The sequence below is a fragment of the Protomyctophum parallelum genome, assembly GCF_964188405.1.
Source record: "Protomyctophum parallelum genome assembly, chromosome: 7".
NCBI lineage: Eukaryota > Metazoa > Chordata > Actinopteri > Myctophiformes > Myctophidae > Protomyctophum > Protomyctophum parallelum.
In genome coordinates, this window is record NC_139705.1 from 44,325,819 (window position 1) to 44,341,840 (window position 16,022).

General features: G+C 40.7%; 1 protein-coding gene across 1 annotated transcript; it reads left to right on the plus strand.

Moving 5' to 3' along the window:
• Positions 1–76: 76 nt before the first annotated feature.
• On the plus strand, positions 77–14,374 carry LOC310861826 (translocating chain-associated membrane protein 1-like 1). Its single transcript, XM_083769490.1, has 11 exons — positions 77–214; positions 2,047–2,107; positions 2,452–2,573; positions 3,353–3,469; positions 4,324–4,382; positions 4,789–4,873; positions 6,296–6,366; positions 7,640–7,744; positions 9,141–9,284; positions 9,429–9,589; positions 9,987–14,374. Exons 1-11 carry the CDS (start codon positions 95–97, stop codon positions 10,058–10,060), a joined length of 1,119 nt encoding a protein of 372 aa, XP_083625616.1. The 5' UTR covers positions 77–94; the 3' UTR covers positions 10,061–14,374.
• The last annotated feature ends 1,648 nt before the right edge of the window (positions 14,375–16,022 follow it).

Genomic DNA, 16,022 nt, shown 5'->3' on the forward strand with positions numbered 1-16,022 from the left:
CTGAGACAGCAGCACTGCAGGGAAAAAACACTAGGAAGAGAGGGTGTGTGTGTGTCTGTCTGTCGGTGACGCTGAGAGACCAGCTCAGACCACCATGGGTTTCCGTAAGAAGAACAAGAGCCCCCCGGTGCTGAGCCACGAGTTTGTGATCCAGAATCACGCGGATATGGTGTCGTGTTTGGCCATGATCATCCTCCTGGGTCTGATGTTTGAGGTAACTATTGAGAGAACCTGCATGAGAAATACTGCTAAGAGAGAGCAGGGTGGTCTGCGTTAGCTGTAGGTTTAGCTGCAGCTAGCTAGTGGTCGTGGATATGGCCAGCGTCAAGTCAGCTGAAATAAGAACCGGACTTCCGCTTAGTGGGCTTCAGAGTAAGACGTGCATCGATGAATGGGTTCCTCAATGTAGTGTTTAAATGTATAATACTGTACAGTGTACTGTATATCTTATTAATATGTTGTAACTATTGCAAATTGAATCTATGCATTACACTACAACTATTTATTGTACAGTATATAAAGTATTGAGATACATGGTTAGAGGGAGAGAATCAAGCTTTTATTCTGATAACAGAATCAACCCATTTCTGGTTGAAGTGTGTCTTAAAGTGGCTGGTGCAACAGCTGACAAACAAACACTCACACACCTTTTCATACCTTCTCATGTGTCTGTCTCCCTTCATTGCCAAGAGAAGAAGACGAGGCCCACTTTACAGCTATAACATCATCATGTCATTTCAACCAGTTATTGCGTTATATAATACAGTGTAAGTGCATGAATCTGCAGTCTGTTCCCATTAAATGTCCTGCTTATACACATATCTACATGCAGTCATGTGCCAGTCCAGGTCCCACTCAGCTGAGAGCATTAGGTGCTATTGACTGATTGTGAACCCGCTCATGTGTGCTGCTGCTGCCAGCTGTACATATTCTATGTATATATTCTACTGTAGGCAGCACTTCTAAATGAAACTAGATAGCTCTCCCTCTCTAGTGCTGTCACCATCCCAGCATTTTACTTGACAATTAATTTATTAAACAAATAATTGCGATTAACGATTTAATTGTGTTTTTTGGCATTGAACATTGGACCATATAAATAAAAACTTATTTTATATACAAAAAAATATGTTTGGCTTTTAGGCTTTGTAAACAAACGTTGGGCACAGGGCAGATATGACAAATAACTTAAATCCTTTACAATTACAAATACATGACTATCATATTTAATACGGTTACTTTATACTCCATCATCAATACAATATACACACCATAATAAGAATAAATAAGAAAACAAGATAGCTAGCAGGGAATATGCAGAATGGAGGGGGGTATAATAGAATAAACTTCTAAGTAATCATATTATGCCCTTTGTCAGGGGCTTTCAACTGATTGTGAACGAGGGACCACTAAGTCAGGGTGACTTAGAATCAACCTGGGGACCACTGTTGTTGTTGGGTGGAGATATGGGCTAATACTTGCTATGCATCCCATGTGTACATACAATGGTCCATTGACTAATAATAATTTCGTAATAATAATTACTCAACCAGACAATCCAGTGCACTTCCCCCTCTTGAGATTCTAACTCTCTTTTTCTGTTGAATGTCTTGACCTCCAACCTGTAGTAACCGCCTACATTACTATGAATGGTCAGGGACCACATGCAATACCTCCACGGACCACCAGTGGTCCACGGACCACCTGTTGAAAACCCCTGCCCTATGTACATCAAGTATACTTGATGTGCATAATAAGACACAACCGGTGGTTATTATTGATGAGTGGTACACTACACCGTCTACACTCCTCTATAATAACCATATGAGGTCAAAACATACAGTTATTCACAGATGAATGCAGCTTACTATTTGATCAGAATCAGTTCCTCTACCGTTTTAACATCATACTCTGATCTCTTATGGAAAGGTCTTTTATGTTATGTTAACAATAAGTGTGGCCACAAACAATGCATGCAACGCACTGTGATAATTTTCCTCTGAGTCATCTTTCCTCTGAGTCATTGATGCTTTTCTTTTGTTGCAGGTAACGGCAAAGTTTGCCATAATGTTTATCACAGTCCAGTACAATGTAACACAAGTTCTCGGTGAGTGGCAACTTCTGGCAACGTCACAGATTGAGCAATAATCATTTCCTCTCTGTCGGTTGTAAACATATGTCCAAAACTGTTGGACAAATGTTCAAATTCGAAAATAGCAAAAGTAGCAGATCTACAAGCTCAAAATGTATCGCCTTGCGGTGCGTTTCGTGCTTGTGGATCTACTAATTTACAGGGGGGAAAAACACAAAAAGTTTGAATGTGGAGATTGGAGATTTCTGCCTGACAGCGACGATTAAAAAATAAATCTAGTCTTTTGTACATCCTGTGACTCAATGTTGTCTCCTTGTGAGTAACTGTTTAATATTAGTATTTTCTATTGTGGTGTGCAGATGAGAAGACCGAGCCAGTACCAAACCTTTACCAATATGGACCTAAAGATCTGGCCACTGTGTTTTTCTACCTGCTCATCGCCGTCATCCTCCATGCTTTGATACAAGAATATATTCTGGACGTGAGTATGCTGATATTGAACCACAACCCATTATTTTAGCGTTGGCCAAAATACATCTGCAAGCTTATATACATCTGCTATAGTGTTTAATGAAAGTTTGTGTAAAGCTTTAACACAAACTTTCTCTCAACCCCTTGCACAAAACATTTTCAGATGGGGTCAGCGGTCAAATACATTCATTTGGGGTGCATGACGGTCTTAATAGGTTTAAAAACTTTCACTCGTCTTTGTGAAACGGACCTGAATTGCAACTGCACTTGGACTGCTTTTCTCTGTCTCAACAAATCTCATCAGCAAAAAATGGCAAATGTACAAGCTCACTACTTGTGAGATTTGTAGATGTGCTATTTGTGGCAAATGTTCCTGCACCTTAAAGAGTCTGGCCCTATGTTGTCTTTTTTGTTATAGTTTTTTTTTGTTTTTAAATATCAATAAATTTTTCTACTAAATTGCATTGCTTTCCAAATGTGACGGGGAGATTAATATAATTGTTAATGATACATCTATTATCAGTTTCAAGCGTTTAAATCAAGTTCCCAGTACAATATAAAAATTAAAGCACTGGAAAAGAGTGTAGGCTAAATGGATAACAGAAGCACATATGAATATTAATTTACAATTTACGTGTCGCTTTTCAACATCATTCTGAATGCGGAAGTGAATCTTGGCAGAATGACAATTGGCATCATTCACATAATATTTTATAGAAATCAAAAAACATTTGGAAATATTTATTAATTTATCACATTTAATTAGACGTATGAAAATTGAAATTTCAGAAAATGAACAGGAGGTTGCACCTGTCAAAAACCAAACACAGCAAGTTCAATGAGTCTGGACAGCTGGCTGTGTTCTACCTGGCCTCCTTCATCTGGGGCTGCAGCATTCTAACAGCGGTAAGATAACCCCAAGGTCATTATACTTTAGTTTTTATTTCTGTTTAGTTTTAAAAGGTATTGTAAGTTATATTTCTTGTTTAAAGGTTAAAGCACTATATATATATATATATATATATATATATATATATACCGGTATATATATTATAAGTTTATATTATAATTATTTTCTTTTGGGGGGGGGGGGGGGGGGCATGGTGGCAGTCTGTAGTGCTGTAACTAAAACAAGCTGTAATCCTGGTCTCTAAACTGCCTCCGCCTGGCCAGATGGGGCGCCTGATGGATGGGAAAGGAACTGGTCAGAATAACGTGTTCCTTTCACACACGCTACGTCCAGCTGGAGAAACCCCCCTCCCCCCCCCCCCCTGTCGGGTGAAAAGAAGCAGCTTGGACTCCTCATGCACAGTAGGAAGCATGAGGTCAGTCCGCTGCCCCCCGAGGTTGGTGTAGCGCCCAGGATTACATTAGATAATTCACACTGGGTGGAAAAATGGCTTGCAAAATCGTGGGGTAATTTTTTTTAAAGCACTATATTTTGATCATTGCTATTGAGTGTTTGTTCAGTTAACAGGAGTCTCCCCATCTCTCCAACTCTTGAATAAACAGGTGGGTTACAACATTTCAGCCAATCAGGAGAGAGTACCCAGTTATCAGCTTCATTTGTATTAGTGTTCCAGTTCTAATTGTGTCTGCTCATTTCTTTGTGTCATCACTTCCAATTTCCTTTACTTTGTATCCTGATTCCTGCCGAGTTCTCTATCCTAATTGGATAAAATTGGTATCCCGACCTGTTTAAAGTGCTGTGCTTCACTGGCATGTGCTCCAACTTATGTAATGTCTTCTTCCTTTGGCAGGAGGAATTTGCGAGTAATCCCACGTTCTTATGGGAAGGTTACCCACACACACGCATGGTGTACGTAAGATAGTAAACATTTATTACAAGAGCTCATCCTAATGTACTTGATCTTGACTTAATATTATAAAGAAATTAAAATCAGTTTTACACTTTAACCACCTTAGCCGTATGAAAAATAGAGAAAATAGGCGATCTACTAGCTCACATGGTAAAGGGAACTGTAGTGTTAGAGATAGTGCTGCACTGTTGCCTGCTAATGAGAGAGGGGGGAGGGGGGGAGGGGTGGGGGGGGAGTTGCACCACTCAGTTCACACGGGTGTGATTTTTATTTTATTTTGACTTCCAATTTTGCTCAATTTTAACTCCCATACCCAACATAGGCCTACATACTAAAGGATGTATTGGATCGACTTTACTTTCTTTACCGATAATCTTTCTCTTGTCTTTGTACTCTTATTTGTAGTTTTCAGGTTAAGTTCTTCTATATTTGCCAAATTGCCTATTGGCTCCACGCACTTCCTGAGCTGTACTTTCAAAAAGTGAGAAAGGTAAGTCTAATTTAAGACTATGTAATTTAAGGTACTTGCAGTCTATGTTTTGCTATGTGTTTTGAGCTTGTAGATCAGCTGTTTTTGCAGAATATTCGGTTCAGAATACGGGCTAAATAATCCTGGTCACTAAACTGCCTCCCCCTGGCCAGCCGGGGTGCCTGATGGAGGGGAAAGGAACTGGTTGGAATAACGTGTTCCTTCCACGCGCTACGTCCAATTAGGGAAACTCCCCCCTGTCAGGTGTAAAGGAGCAACTTGGACACTCAGGCATGAAGGAAGCATGAGTTCAAGTCCGTTGCTCTCCCCTTGTCCCCCATATATGGGGACTAGGTTGGTGGAGGGTGTGTAGAGCCCAGGATCACATTAGATGATTGACACAGGGGTGAAAAATGGGTTACAAAAATCGTGGGATAAAAAATATATATTAAAAAAAAAGAATACGGGCTAAATGTGTAATAAAGCTACAATCTGGAACTTATTTGAATGATTAAAATGTTACCGGTATCTTATCCAATCTGGTGTCGTTGGAGGTGGCTTCCATTTTCTTCCACTGAGAAATCCAGACCCTGGTGTCGTATAGACTGGTTGACCATGATATTTGAAGCAGACGGCACACTGGACGCTACAGTGTAGTTGCCCCACCAATGCCATTATTATTGTAGTTTGGACATTGTTGCAATTACCTCTCTCCGTCAGAAGAGGGAGACAATAGACATAAAACGTTGACATTATCACTCAACCATCACTACTGCACTGTGTGCTGCTCTTTGAACTGCTACAACTGTGAGATTCATGCAGTACTAGTTGCCAACCAGTAGGTGTCCTACCCCAGGGTCTAAATGTCTCAGTGGAAGAGTAGGGAGACGATCTGATATACTTAATACTTTATTAATCCCTGAAGGGAGATTGAGGCGTTACAGCAGCACAAAACGAACAAAAACACATCAGACACGCATTGAAATAATTACACAAGAACTGGGGCAACACAGAGCCATAAGCAGGGAGAGAGTTCTGATGCATTATGCAGTCTGATGGCAGTTTGCATAAAAGAAAGTCTACCTCCAACAACAGAAGTAACACTTTAGTCATTAAAATAAGATCTGAATTGTAGCTTTTAAAGTGCTTTTAGTGGTTATAATACATCGGGTAAAGAGAAAGCTTCAGAAATGACGGATATAATGTAAAAAAGCATAAAAACAGCTCTTCCATCTTGCTGCTCAGCAGTGGAAGTATGAGGAGTAGGATGATTTCAGGCTTGATAACTACTACTAAAAATCAACACTTAATGTAACACTAAAACTTAATTTATGCTTCGGTGAAAGAGTGACGAGCCATCTGTCGCACAACACATTCTTGCCAAACCATGAATTATACTTACTGTAACTCATCCACTGTTGTTTTCCCCTGTTTCTTTTGCAGGAGGACATTCCCCGTCAACTCTATTACATTTGCCTTTATGTTGTCCACATCTCTGGTGCCTACATCTTAAAGTGAGTCAAATAATTATTGTCTTTGCAAAGTTTGCATCTCTTCAATAGCTGGAATAGCAAAGGGGTTTGTTTGTTTGTTAGTGACCAAACTGTGCAATAAATGCTTATCGTTGCCCACCTCTATATTCTGAAGGACAATGACCTCATTTATTGTGGTTCTGAAAAAAGTTTCAAACCACACCAGGTCAAAATGCGATTTACATTTATGATGGTTTGTTTTATCACACTCAGGTGACAGATTGGTGAGTTTTACCACAGGGAACAAAACGGCAAGATAACAAGTTGCGCAATGTATTCCTCCTATAATTCTACAAACCTCTGCCTGTCCTGTCTGAATCCCTTTTTCTCCTCTGTGGGTTCAGCAATTGATCTGATCTGTTGCACATGGCATTACATCATTACCATGTGTAGACACTCAGGAACGATAGTTTTCACTTTTCCCAAATTCAAGCTGTTTATTAGCATTTTTTGGAAGCTCTGTAGACTCTGTGTGAGTCTACGGCTGCGGTTTTCGCCTTTACTTCCGCATACGTCATAGAAGGGGAATGTTAATTGTGTGTGATATTCAGGGGGAAAAGTGTTCAAATCGCCCCCTCTTATTGAAAATGAATTACTGAAGCGCATTACTCGCTCCCCGCATAACCCAAAGTGCTAATACATATATTTTGTTTTAATTTTAGAGTAATGTATTGTAATGGTGTGTAAATGTTCTGTGACAACCTTGGTGACATTCCTAATATTGTCCTGATATGACCTCATAAAGGTCAAGCAACCTAATCCCTCCTAACATGGATATGAAAGCCAAGCCTTCTGAACCCCTCTAACCCAGTGGTTTTTAATTTCTTAAAGATGCAGTGCCAAGATTTCTACACTTTTTCATATGTTTAGGGACGCAACACTATGGGCTACGTATATCTTGCGCCACCCCTTACCCCCTTATCCGTAAACTGTATTTTAAATTTTTTACTATTTTGAAAAACCTTTTAAAATAGTTCAAATAGCCGATCTACAAGCTCACAACGTGTCTATGTGGATCGGATAGTTGAACTATTCTAAAACCACGCACAGAATGGCGGAAACGAACGCTGTGGTAGTATGATGATCAATTAGGGCATGAATTTACAAGAGAAAAAAAATGAGTTCGAATATGGAGAGGTTTCTGCCTGACATGATCGATGATATACTATAACATTGGATTCCAATTTGGCACAACGATCAGGATCTCTTGGGTTCTAGGGATGTGGTTAATGTGTGTTGTCTGTTGTGTGCTCAGCCTCCACCGACTGGGCCTGGTCCTGCTGGTTCCTCATTACCTGGTGGAGCTTCTCTTCCACGCCTCACGCCTCTTTTACTTCAGCGACGAGAACAAGCAGAAGGGGTAAGACTTAGGGCCGATTCATACTCCTATTTTAGAGCCGAATAAAAGTCGGTTCGGTGCTGTAGAGCAGGGGTCCTCAACTAGAAATGATGAAGGTCCACAATTTTTTTTTTTAATAAGACCGAGGTCCGGTCCCATGCGCGGCGTCCATCGGAGAGCGGGGCTCTATGCCCGTTTAGTATGGTCATGCCAAGCTTATACAAATCAGATCGCCTTCCACCCAACCAATAATGGGGTGCAGAGTGCAGGCCCGGAGTGGAACTCCAAATCAGGCCGGGAGTTATACGCCCTGGCAGGCCACACTGTGCGCGCGCATAGCGCGTAGCCAGAATTTTGGGGGCCCTTGGGGGACATTTTGGGGGGCTTTGCAGCAATTTCACATGAGAAATGTACCATCTGATCTGTTATTTATATTATTAACTTAAAAAAAAGTATGAATCGGCCCTAAGAGCCGACAACCAACCAGACAGCCATAGCCATAGAAGTAGGGATGTGAATTATCGATGCATGCATTAATAGTTAATTGATATGTTTTGATAAGCTTATCGATGTTGGTGTTTTTTTCAAAAATGCCACTTATCTAAGAATCTTAATTTCCCTCAATGACCATTGACGATACAGGGCCAGGCAATGGCATCTTTGTATGCGCGTTCCTCTGCCACACGCACGCACGTAGACAGCATTACATTCACAGAAAACCACTCAATGATAGAAACGCATAATTTCGATTAATTACGATTAGTTATTAAATGTTAACGACTACCGACTCATTTATCGGCGAATAATCGATTAGCGATGAACTATTAACATCCCTAGTTCGTTGTCTTTCTCGCCATTTCTGAAATATGTCTTCTCAAGATGTATGCTTTTACAGTTGTGATCTGACTATACAGAGGGCAATTCTTTCATGCGGTCATAGTAATCTACTGCAGGGGTTCTCAACGTTTTTGGCTGGGGACCCCCAGAAATGCTTTGGCCATGTCTCGGGACCCCAGCCCCGCCCTCCTCCCCACCCCCAATACAAATTGGCCACTACAATAACCATAATAATAGTGAAAGTACATACTGAAACTCTTCATTTCTCTTTTCCAGCCATTCAGTTGCAAAAAATAAAACAAAATTGGGGACCCCCCCAGGGGGTCGCGACCCATGGGTTGAGAACCCCTGATACAGTATAAATGCACGAAATCCCCCCCATCCCCTTCTAGCATATCTAGAAGCTCACAACATGTTGCATCATGAGACATATACACTGTAAGCTTGTTAATCAGCTGTTTACCAACAAAACTTGAGTAAAACATTTAAACCGGGTTCATCACCATAATTATCCATATGCTATGCATGTCGACACTTCAATCAAAGTAATACTATGTGATTTATCTTTCTACCGTGCTAGATTCACTCTGTGGGCGTTACTTTTTGTCATCGCCCGTCTCCTCACACTCACACTCTCTGTTCTGACGTTTGGATTCGGACTGCCCCGTACAGAGAACCAGGGCTTTTCTCTGGCAGAAGGCAACTTCAACGTACTCACAGTCAGGTAAATCCAGCACTAGTTACACCGATCCCAGATCCCACCCTGATCTGGGGGCTTTCTGGACATTCCAAGGATGGTAAATTGAAGTGACAAATGTCCAAATATTCAAACCTTGTGTGAGCTGTCCCCATCTTGTCTGCCTATTAGGATGACCTGTCTGGCAGCTATCTGCTTGACACAGGCCTGGATGATGTGGAAATTCATTAACTTCCAGCTGAAAAAGTGGAGGGAACACAGCCAGAACCAGGCCAACAAAAAGAAGGCAGTCAGCCCAAAGAGCAAGCCCTATAAGAGGGAGCCTGTCCGGGGTGAGTTATGCTATAAACCTTAGAACTAAATGAACCGAACAGACTCATCCAATTTAAAATCTATGCACTGAGCATATGTTTTTATCCAGAGTGAGTAAATGGCATGAACCCTAGTGACAGTCAAAAAAGGATAGGGTAATGGTCAGTAGGTAAGTAGAGTGTAAAGAAATACAACCTTTTTCCCCTGTATACTGAATCTCTTCAGTATAGCAAAATAGCATAGCAAAAACGCATTGTGTAGATCTGCTATTTGCACCAAACGTTCACCCCCAGAATAGGAACGCTAGTGTAGTAGTGTTTAAGTGGTTTAAGGTACGCATGTGTACCTTTCAGATGTAATGTGTGCACTCACTGCATAACGTAATCTTTATTTGTATGTTCTTGTGTATGTCGCTAGGAGGTGCGGTCAACGGTGTTGTTAAGTCTGACGACAAGAGCTCACCACGGGCCAGAAAAACCAAAGCTTCATAGTCGCAAGGCGGAAGGAAAAACTGAGTGAGGATTTATCTGTCAATGTGACATTCTAGATTTTCACCATTTTAGAATTCTCTAAGTTTTCCCCAAAACAACCACTGAAGCGCACTAAGAAACCTTAAATGACTGCCCCTTTGGGGTTTTCGAGACTCTGTTTTAATAGTTCTCTGCAGCATTACTGTCCTTTAGAAATGATTATAATTCACTTGGCTTCTGCGGTTGAGACTTCGGCAGGGCATGGTTGACTGGTTTTTATGCTTTAATGGGATATATGTAGTTATTCAAAGTGTCCTTTTGTGTAAAATAATGATCACTCATGTGGTACTTTAAATTGAGTTGCTCCTCTGTGATCTGACATAACTCGATTTCTATTAGCATACCATGAGGTGTGAGTAAAATATTGTAACTATAAAGTGATGACACAATTTTGTATTCAGGGCAACTTGACGTAACATGTCGGTGTGCAGATTAACTGTACTGTATTTCTGTCTAAGTAGGGCCTTATTCAGTCAAACTTAAACAGGTTTGTGTCTGAACAAGACCCTGTCTAACTGCGGCAAGGCTTCACTATGAATCTTTGACATCATGTTGATGACGTCATTTGATGACACCGGCCTAGCCCAAATATGGAGGGACGTTGGATCTGATTATTCTGATATATATTTTGCTGTTGTCAGCTAAATTTGGCTCCGGAAGAATACTTTATTATATTTAGGTATTTGGAAAATATGTCACAAGTTAACTGAATGAGGCCCTTTTTGATAATTTACTGCCATTATTTGACTTACCTCTGCCCTATGAAATCTATCATGTTACAAGATTGAGGGCACTAGTACTCATATTTGTTTTTTAGTTTGCGTTGAATTACCAGCCTGGCCATCAGCTTCACTCTAATCTTGGGATGATCGACTTTAGCAGACAGACCAAGTGGAAGCTGTACTGTATACTGAGATGCTAAACTGTTTGCATACAGATAAATCTTTGTTATGGCATGATGGGAAATTTGAGCCAGAAAACGGAATGACGTTGCATTTCAGTCTTGTGATAATGTCAATGCATGATGGTACGACAAAGCTTAAAAACGTTTTATAGATAACTTTTAACTGTGCTGTTGAGCTTGACTCTCTCTAGCAATCTCTCTCACACACTCTCACACACACTCTCACACACACACACACACACACACACACTCTCACTCACACACACACACACACGCACACACGCACGCATGCACACACACACACAAGCATTCAGTGGCCTTTTTCTTTTTACAACTGCTGCAAGAGGTTTGAATTATTTATTTTTGTCATATATTCTAGGTATTATTTTATATGCTTTCAATAGCTACTGTATTAGCAGACCAGACTGACATGCAGTACATAGCAACTGCTTTCAGTTCATCCAAACAATACAATCCTCCTCCAAGTGTCCTTATAATGTCAGTGGTCCATGTCACCAGTTCTGCTTTGGGTTTATTGGTTCCATTTTTGCCTTCTTCTGTCTTTTGTTATTCTGGGATATCAGGGGACAAGCTGCTCACCACTTGAACTCAAAGTTTCTTCCCATTCTGAGATATAAGTGTTCCTGGATGGAGTCTGTATGTGTGAGAGCATCCGTCCATGCGTCCGTCCGTGCCTGTGCGCTCATTGCACTAGTTGATTATGTAATGCTGCCACTGGTTGCTGAATGGCATTATACATTTCCCTAATATATATTTTTGGTTGATAGTTTGCTGTTGCCTGTGTGCGTAGCATGACATATGACAATCTGTGTACGAACTCTTGCCCTGTTTGTTTGCTGTATGGCATTTTACTTTTATTTGGGTTAATCTAATTCCCCAAGATACGTTTGTAACAGTGGGTTGTGCATCAGCAAACATTCTCTGGGGCATTGGTTACTAAATGCTTCTTCTGTGTGTTTAGTGTCTGTGTGAGAGAGACTGCAACTTATTTTTGCCAAATGTGGGGTGAAGTGTGTGGGGGTCCCCACTTCACCTTTCCAGTGATTCTGACATTGCTAAGGGACACTAGGGTTGTCACCATCAAGACATTTTCGTGGAGTTCATTAATTGTCATACAAATAATTTCAATTTGTTATTTAATTGAACATTGTAAACATAAACTTGAGTTTGTCTTTTAGACTTTATAAACAAATCTTGCACTGGGAATATAAAATACTTTAATATTCAAAGCCTATTTTCTGAAATACACTAAAAACTTACTGACTGACTGGCACCAATAATCAAAATAAATAATGTACATGGCCAAAACAGTCCAGAAATAATTGTATAGAATAGCAGATCTACAACTCGCCACTCGGATCAGCTATTTTAACTATTTTTAAGTCTTCCCCAAAATGGGGACACCAGGTTGAAAGTGGTTAAAAGATGGTACTATGACATTTATGTTAATGTCATCAAGCTGTTTGTATACAGATGAATGGAAACGATTGTAACCATTATTCAAAAATAATTGCAATCAAGCGATTATTTAGTAATTGTGACTATAGGGTTGTGATCCGGAAACCGGATAAAACATAATGGAACATAATGGATGGAACCAGAATGGGTTCCATCACATTAGGAACCGGTTTTTATCACACTGTCAGAGCTGGTATGTGGACCTCATGTCTGCTATACAATTACAATACCAGTAGTTCTCCACCATAACTCTGAGAGTGTACAAATGGAACCAAATGGACCTGTACAGACCACTCCATTTGGACAATGTACAGTAGAATCATTTAAAGGAAGCGATAATGAATCAGACTATTAATAGGGAAATCATTAAGGCACCAGAATCTTTAAAAATCTAAAGGACCCCAACACTGCTCTCCAGGCAGTTGGGAGTATGGAGCCAAGTGGTTCTTGAGCCTAATTTATAGTTTGTACAATACTTTTTCACTTGAAAATCTGTTATTTTTGGCGAGAGACAACTATAAATGAGGGAGCACCATGGATATTTTTTTAACCACTTTCACACCTGCTTTGGCCATGCCATTATAGCTGGAAATGTTCTCAAAGTTTCCGATCTACAAGCTTGGCTATTTTCGAGCAACGATGTCATACGATAAGATAGAGAATAAGTGGTTAGTTTGATGTTATTTGTTTTGACTCCAGTAACCTGTTCCTCATCGTGTTTGAAGCCCTGTGTTCGTGGCTGTGTCACAGGAGGAAAGTAGGAGCAGAGGACGTCTGAACCAGCCTCTTAACTGAACTGTCTCATAAAAGAAAATATTCTATGACTTAACCTTACACTGTACTAAAAAGAAACATATGTCAGATTTTTAAGCTATTTTTATAGAGTTGAGAAAACGGTTGAGATTCACTGTTGTTGTACACGTGTGAATATTTGTTTTGCACCCATATTGATATGACTTGTTTTATATAAGAATGACGCTTGCTGACCTGTTGGTGTGTGTGCGTATAATAATATTTAGCATTATGGTTGATTTCATGGCCTTATTAGAGCAATGTAAACTCTGTCGAACGACACTGCTCGGCCAACACTACGCAAGTGTAATTACAACACAATCACTTGTTCGTAATATACTATAGAACACTAGTCATGCACTTGTTTGCTAAAAGTATCGGCAAAAGAGTTTCATACAATGGTGGCTCGCACAGGAATGTTTTCGGTGGCTTTGATCGCCTGCTCACCACACCTGAGGTGAAAGATGGACAGCTCTCAGTGATTGGCTCTGTACACTCCCCTCTTTCATCAGGCGTCACCATCCCAAACACGAGCCACAGTGCAGTACATGTACAGTACAGTACAGTACATGCCCCCACAATCCCATCCCCATGCACCCACCCATCCTTGCTGTGAGATGCAGATCCCACAGGAATGCACTTTTTTATATATATATATGCATTACATCAGAGCAACCTAACACTTGTTACACTGGGTGGTTCCTGCATCGAGTTCTCTTGTCCTTCTCGGCTGACGTCACCGGATACAAACCTGTGAAGTTTGGAAGATTTTCCATAGTGGAAACAAAAAGCAAAGACTGCAATGACTTATGTCAGCAAATACATCCATCTATAAACGGCCTCTAGATGGCGCAGTCAAAAAAGAGCTACCCAGCAGGTACACATACTATTGTCGTGTTCTGATATTTCTTTATGCACTGTCCTCGTTCAGTTATTTTTGCTGCTTGTTCATAGGTGTTGCGATATTCCTTTTCAAAGATGTTGATGTCTTGAAATGCTCTGGTATATATTTATGCAATTCTTTGTGAGTTATCCTGTTTTTGCCTTTTGTCACTTTTTTTTATTTCATGTTTAAATAAAGCTTTTATTGATTATACAAACTGAAACTTCTCTGTGGTCCAGTAGATTGATGTCTGCAGGGCAATGTGATAGAAGAACTCACATGCATGAAAAGTTGTCAGACGATCCTAAAGCTTTTATGGAAACAAGTTATCAGTAGAACAGAAGTTTACAAAGCGCTTAATTTAATGTTGTACATCTCCACAACTTGTGCATAAGTTCCATTATTGCTACAATATTGACCAGGGTCCCCCAGGGGCCAGGACTCTTCCCTCCTTTCTCCCCTCTACACAAAATATATTTGGCAAAAATAGCCGATGTTTTGTGAGTCTGTATGTAAGCCTATTGTGAACAGAACAGGGTCGTTTGCTCCAAGTGTCTTATATATAAGGCTTCGTTTTCTGAACAGTTTTTAACCCCATTCAGTCAAATGGAGACAAAAGAGAAATGATGGAGATGATTGGGGATGTGAGTCCTCTTAATTGGTGTTTATATATTTCCACCAGGGGGCAGTGAAGAGCTTGTTTTGCCTGAGGGACAGAAGGAGTCTGCAGGGGCATAGCTGCATACAGACCCTGCATTAATAAATCACTACTCTCAGAGGCAGGAAGACAGACGGTGTCTTATCACCCAGTGAAACACTGAATGGCTGCAGCACTCAGTACAGTCAGTCCGTGGACGGCGTGTAAAAGGAACAGGGTTAAATTAAAGTTGGAATGATTCATCAGACATCTTGATTGATCCCCCCCCCCTAAAAAAACGGCAATTCATTTGCAGCTTGTTCTCCTGAGGGACATATTATGACTGCGGCCTTGGGGGTATTACTGTGAATTCCCTGGACAGAACATGGTCCGATGGAATGATTCATTTCCCATTCTGGGCCACCTCATTCTGAAAGTTGAGAGCAATCCGACGGTAAAATAGTGTAAATTCATACGTTTGTAAGTCCAAGATTGCACATGATATGAAATGGAGTGGACCTTTCACGGCAGGGGTCATCAATATGTCTGTACACTGGCAATGACTTGGTCTTGTGCGTGGCAATTTTTTGATTTTCTTTTTTTTACACCATTATGTTCTTATTTTGATCCTAAGACCCAATTAATGAATGCCAAGTCTCCAGGTTTTCAACAACTATAGTTCTAGACGTTTTATTTGCAAGTACCCACTTAACTGTACAAATGGAACAAAATGGACCCGTGGGAGTTACAGACCTATAATCAATTTGAGTATTTTTGGATATTTTTTAAACATACCAACACAAATCCTGTATGGCGGTCCCTGACACTTCAAATCTTTTGAAGTGGGCGTCCGCAGCCAAATTCACGTTAATTTGGGGCTCCTTGACACCTCGTAGGTGGTGAGTGCCGGCTAAATATGCAACATGAGCAGAGAAGAGCTCTTGTTGTTTTGGCTGAAAGTGAAACTACTCAAGCCCCTGACTCTGCTGAGGCCCAGCCATAGAGGCCTACTAGCGATGCTGTGATCAATGTTTTGATTAGTGGGAGTTTGAATTTATGTTTTATTAGGCACCGATCAGGCCTACTTATGTGCCATAATGTCAAAGATGGCGTGCATAACTATAAGTATGCACCCCGCATAGCCGGGGCGCCTGATGGAGGGGAAAGGAACTGGTTGGAATAACGTGTTCCTTCCACGCGTTACGTCCAACCAGGGAAACTCCCCCCT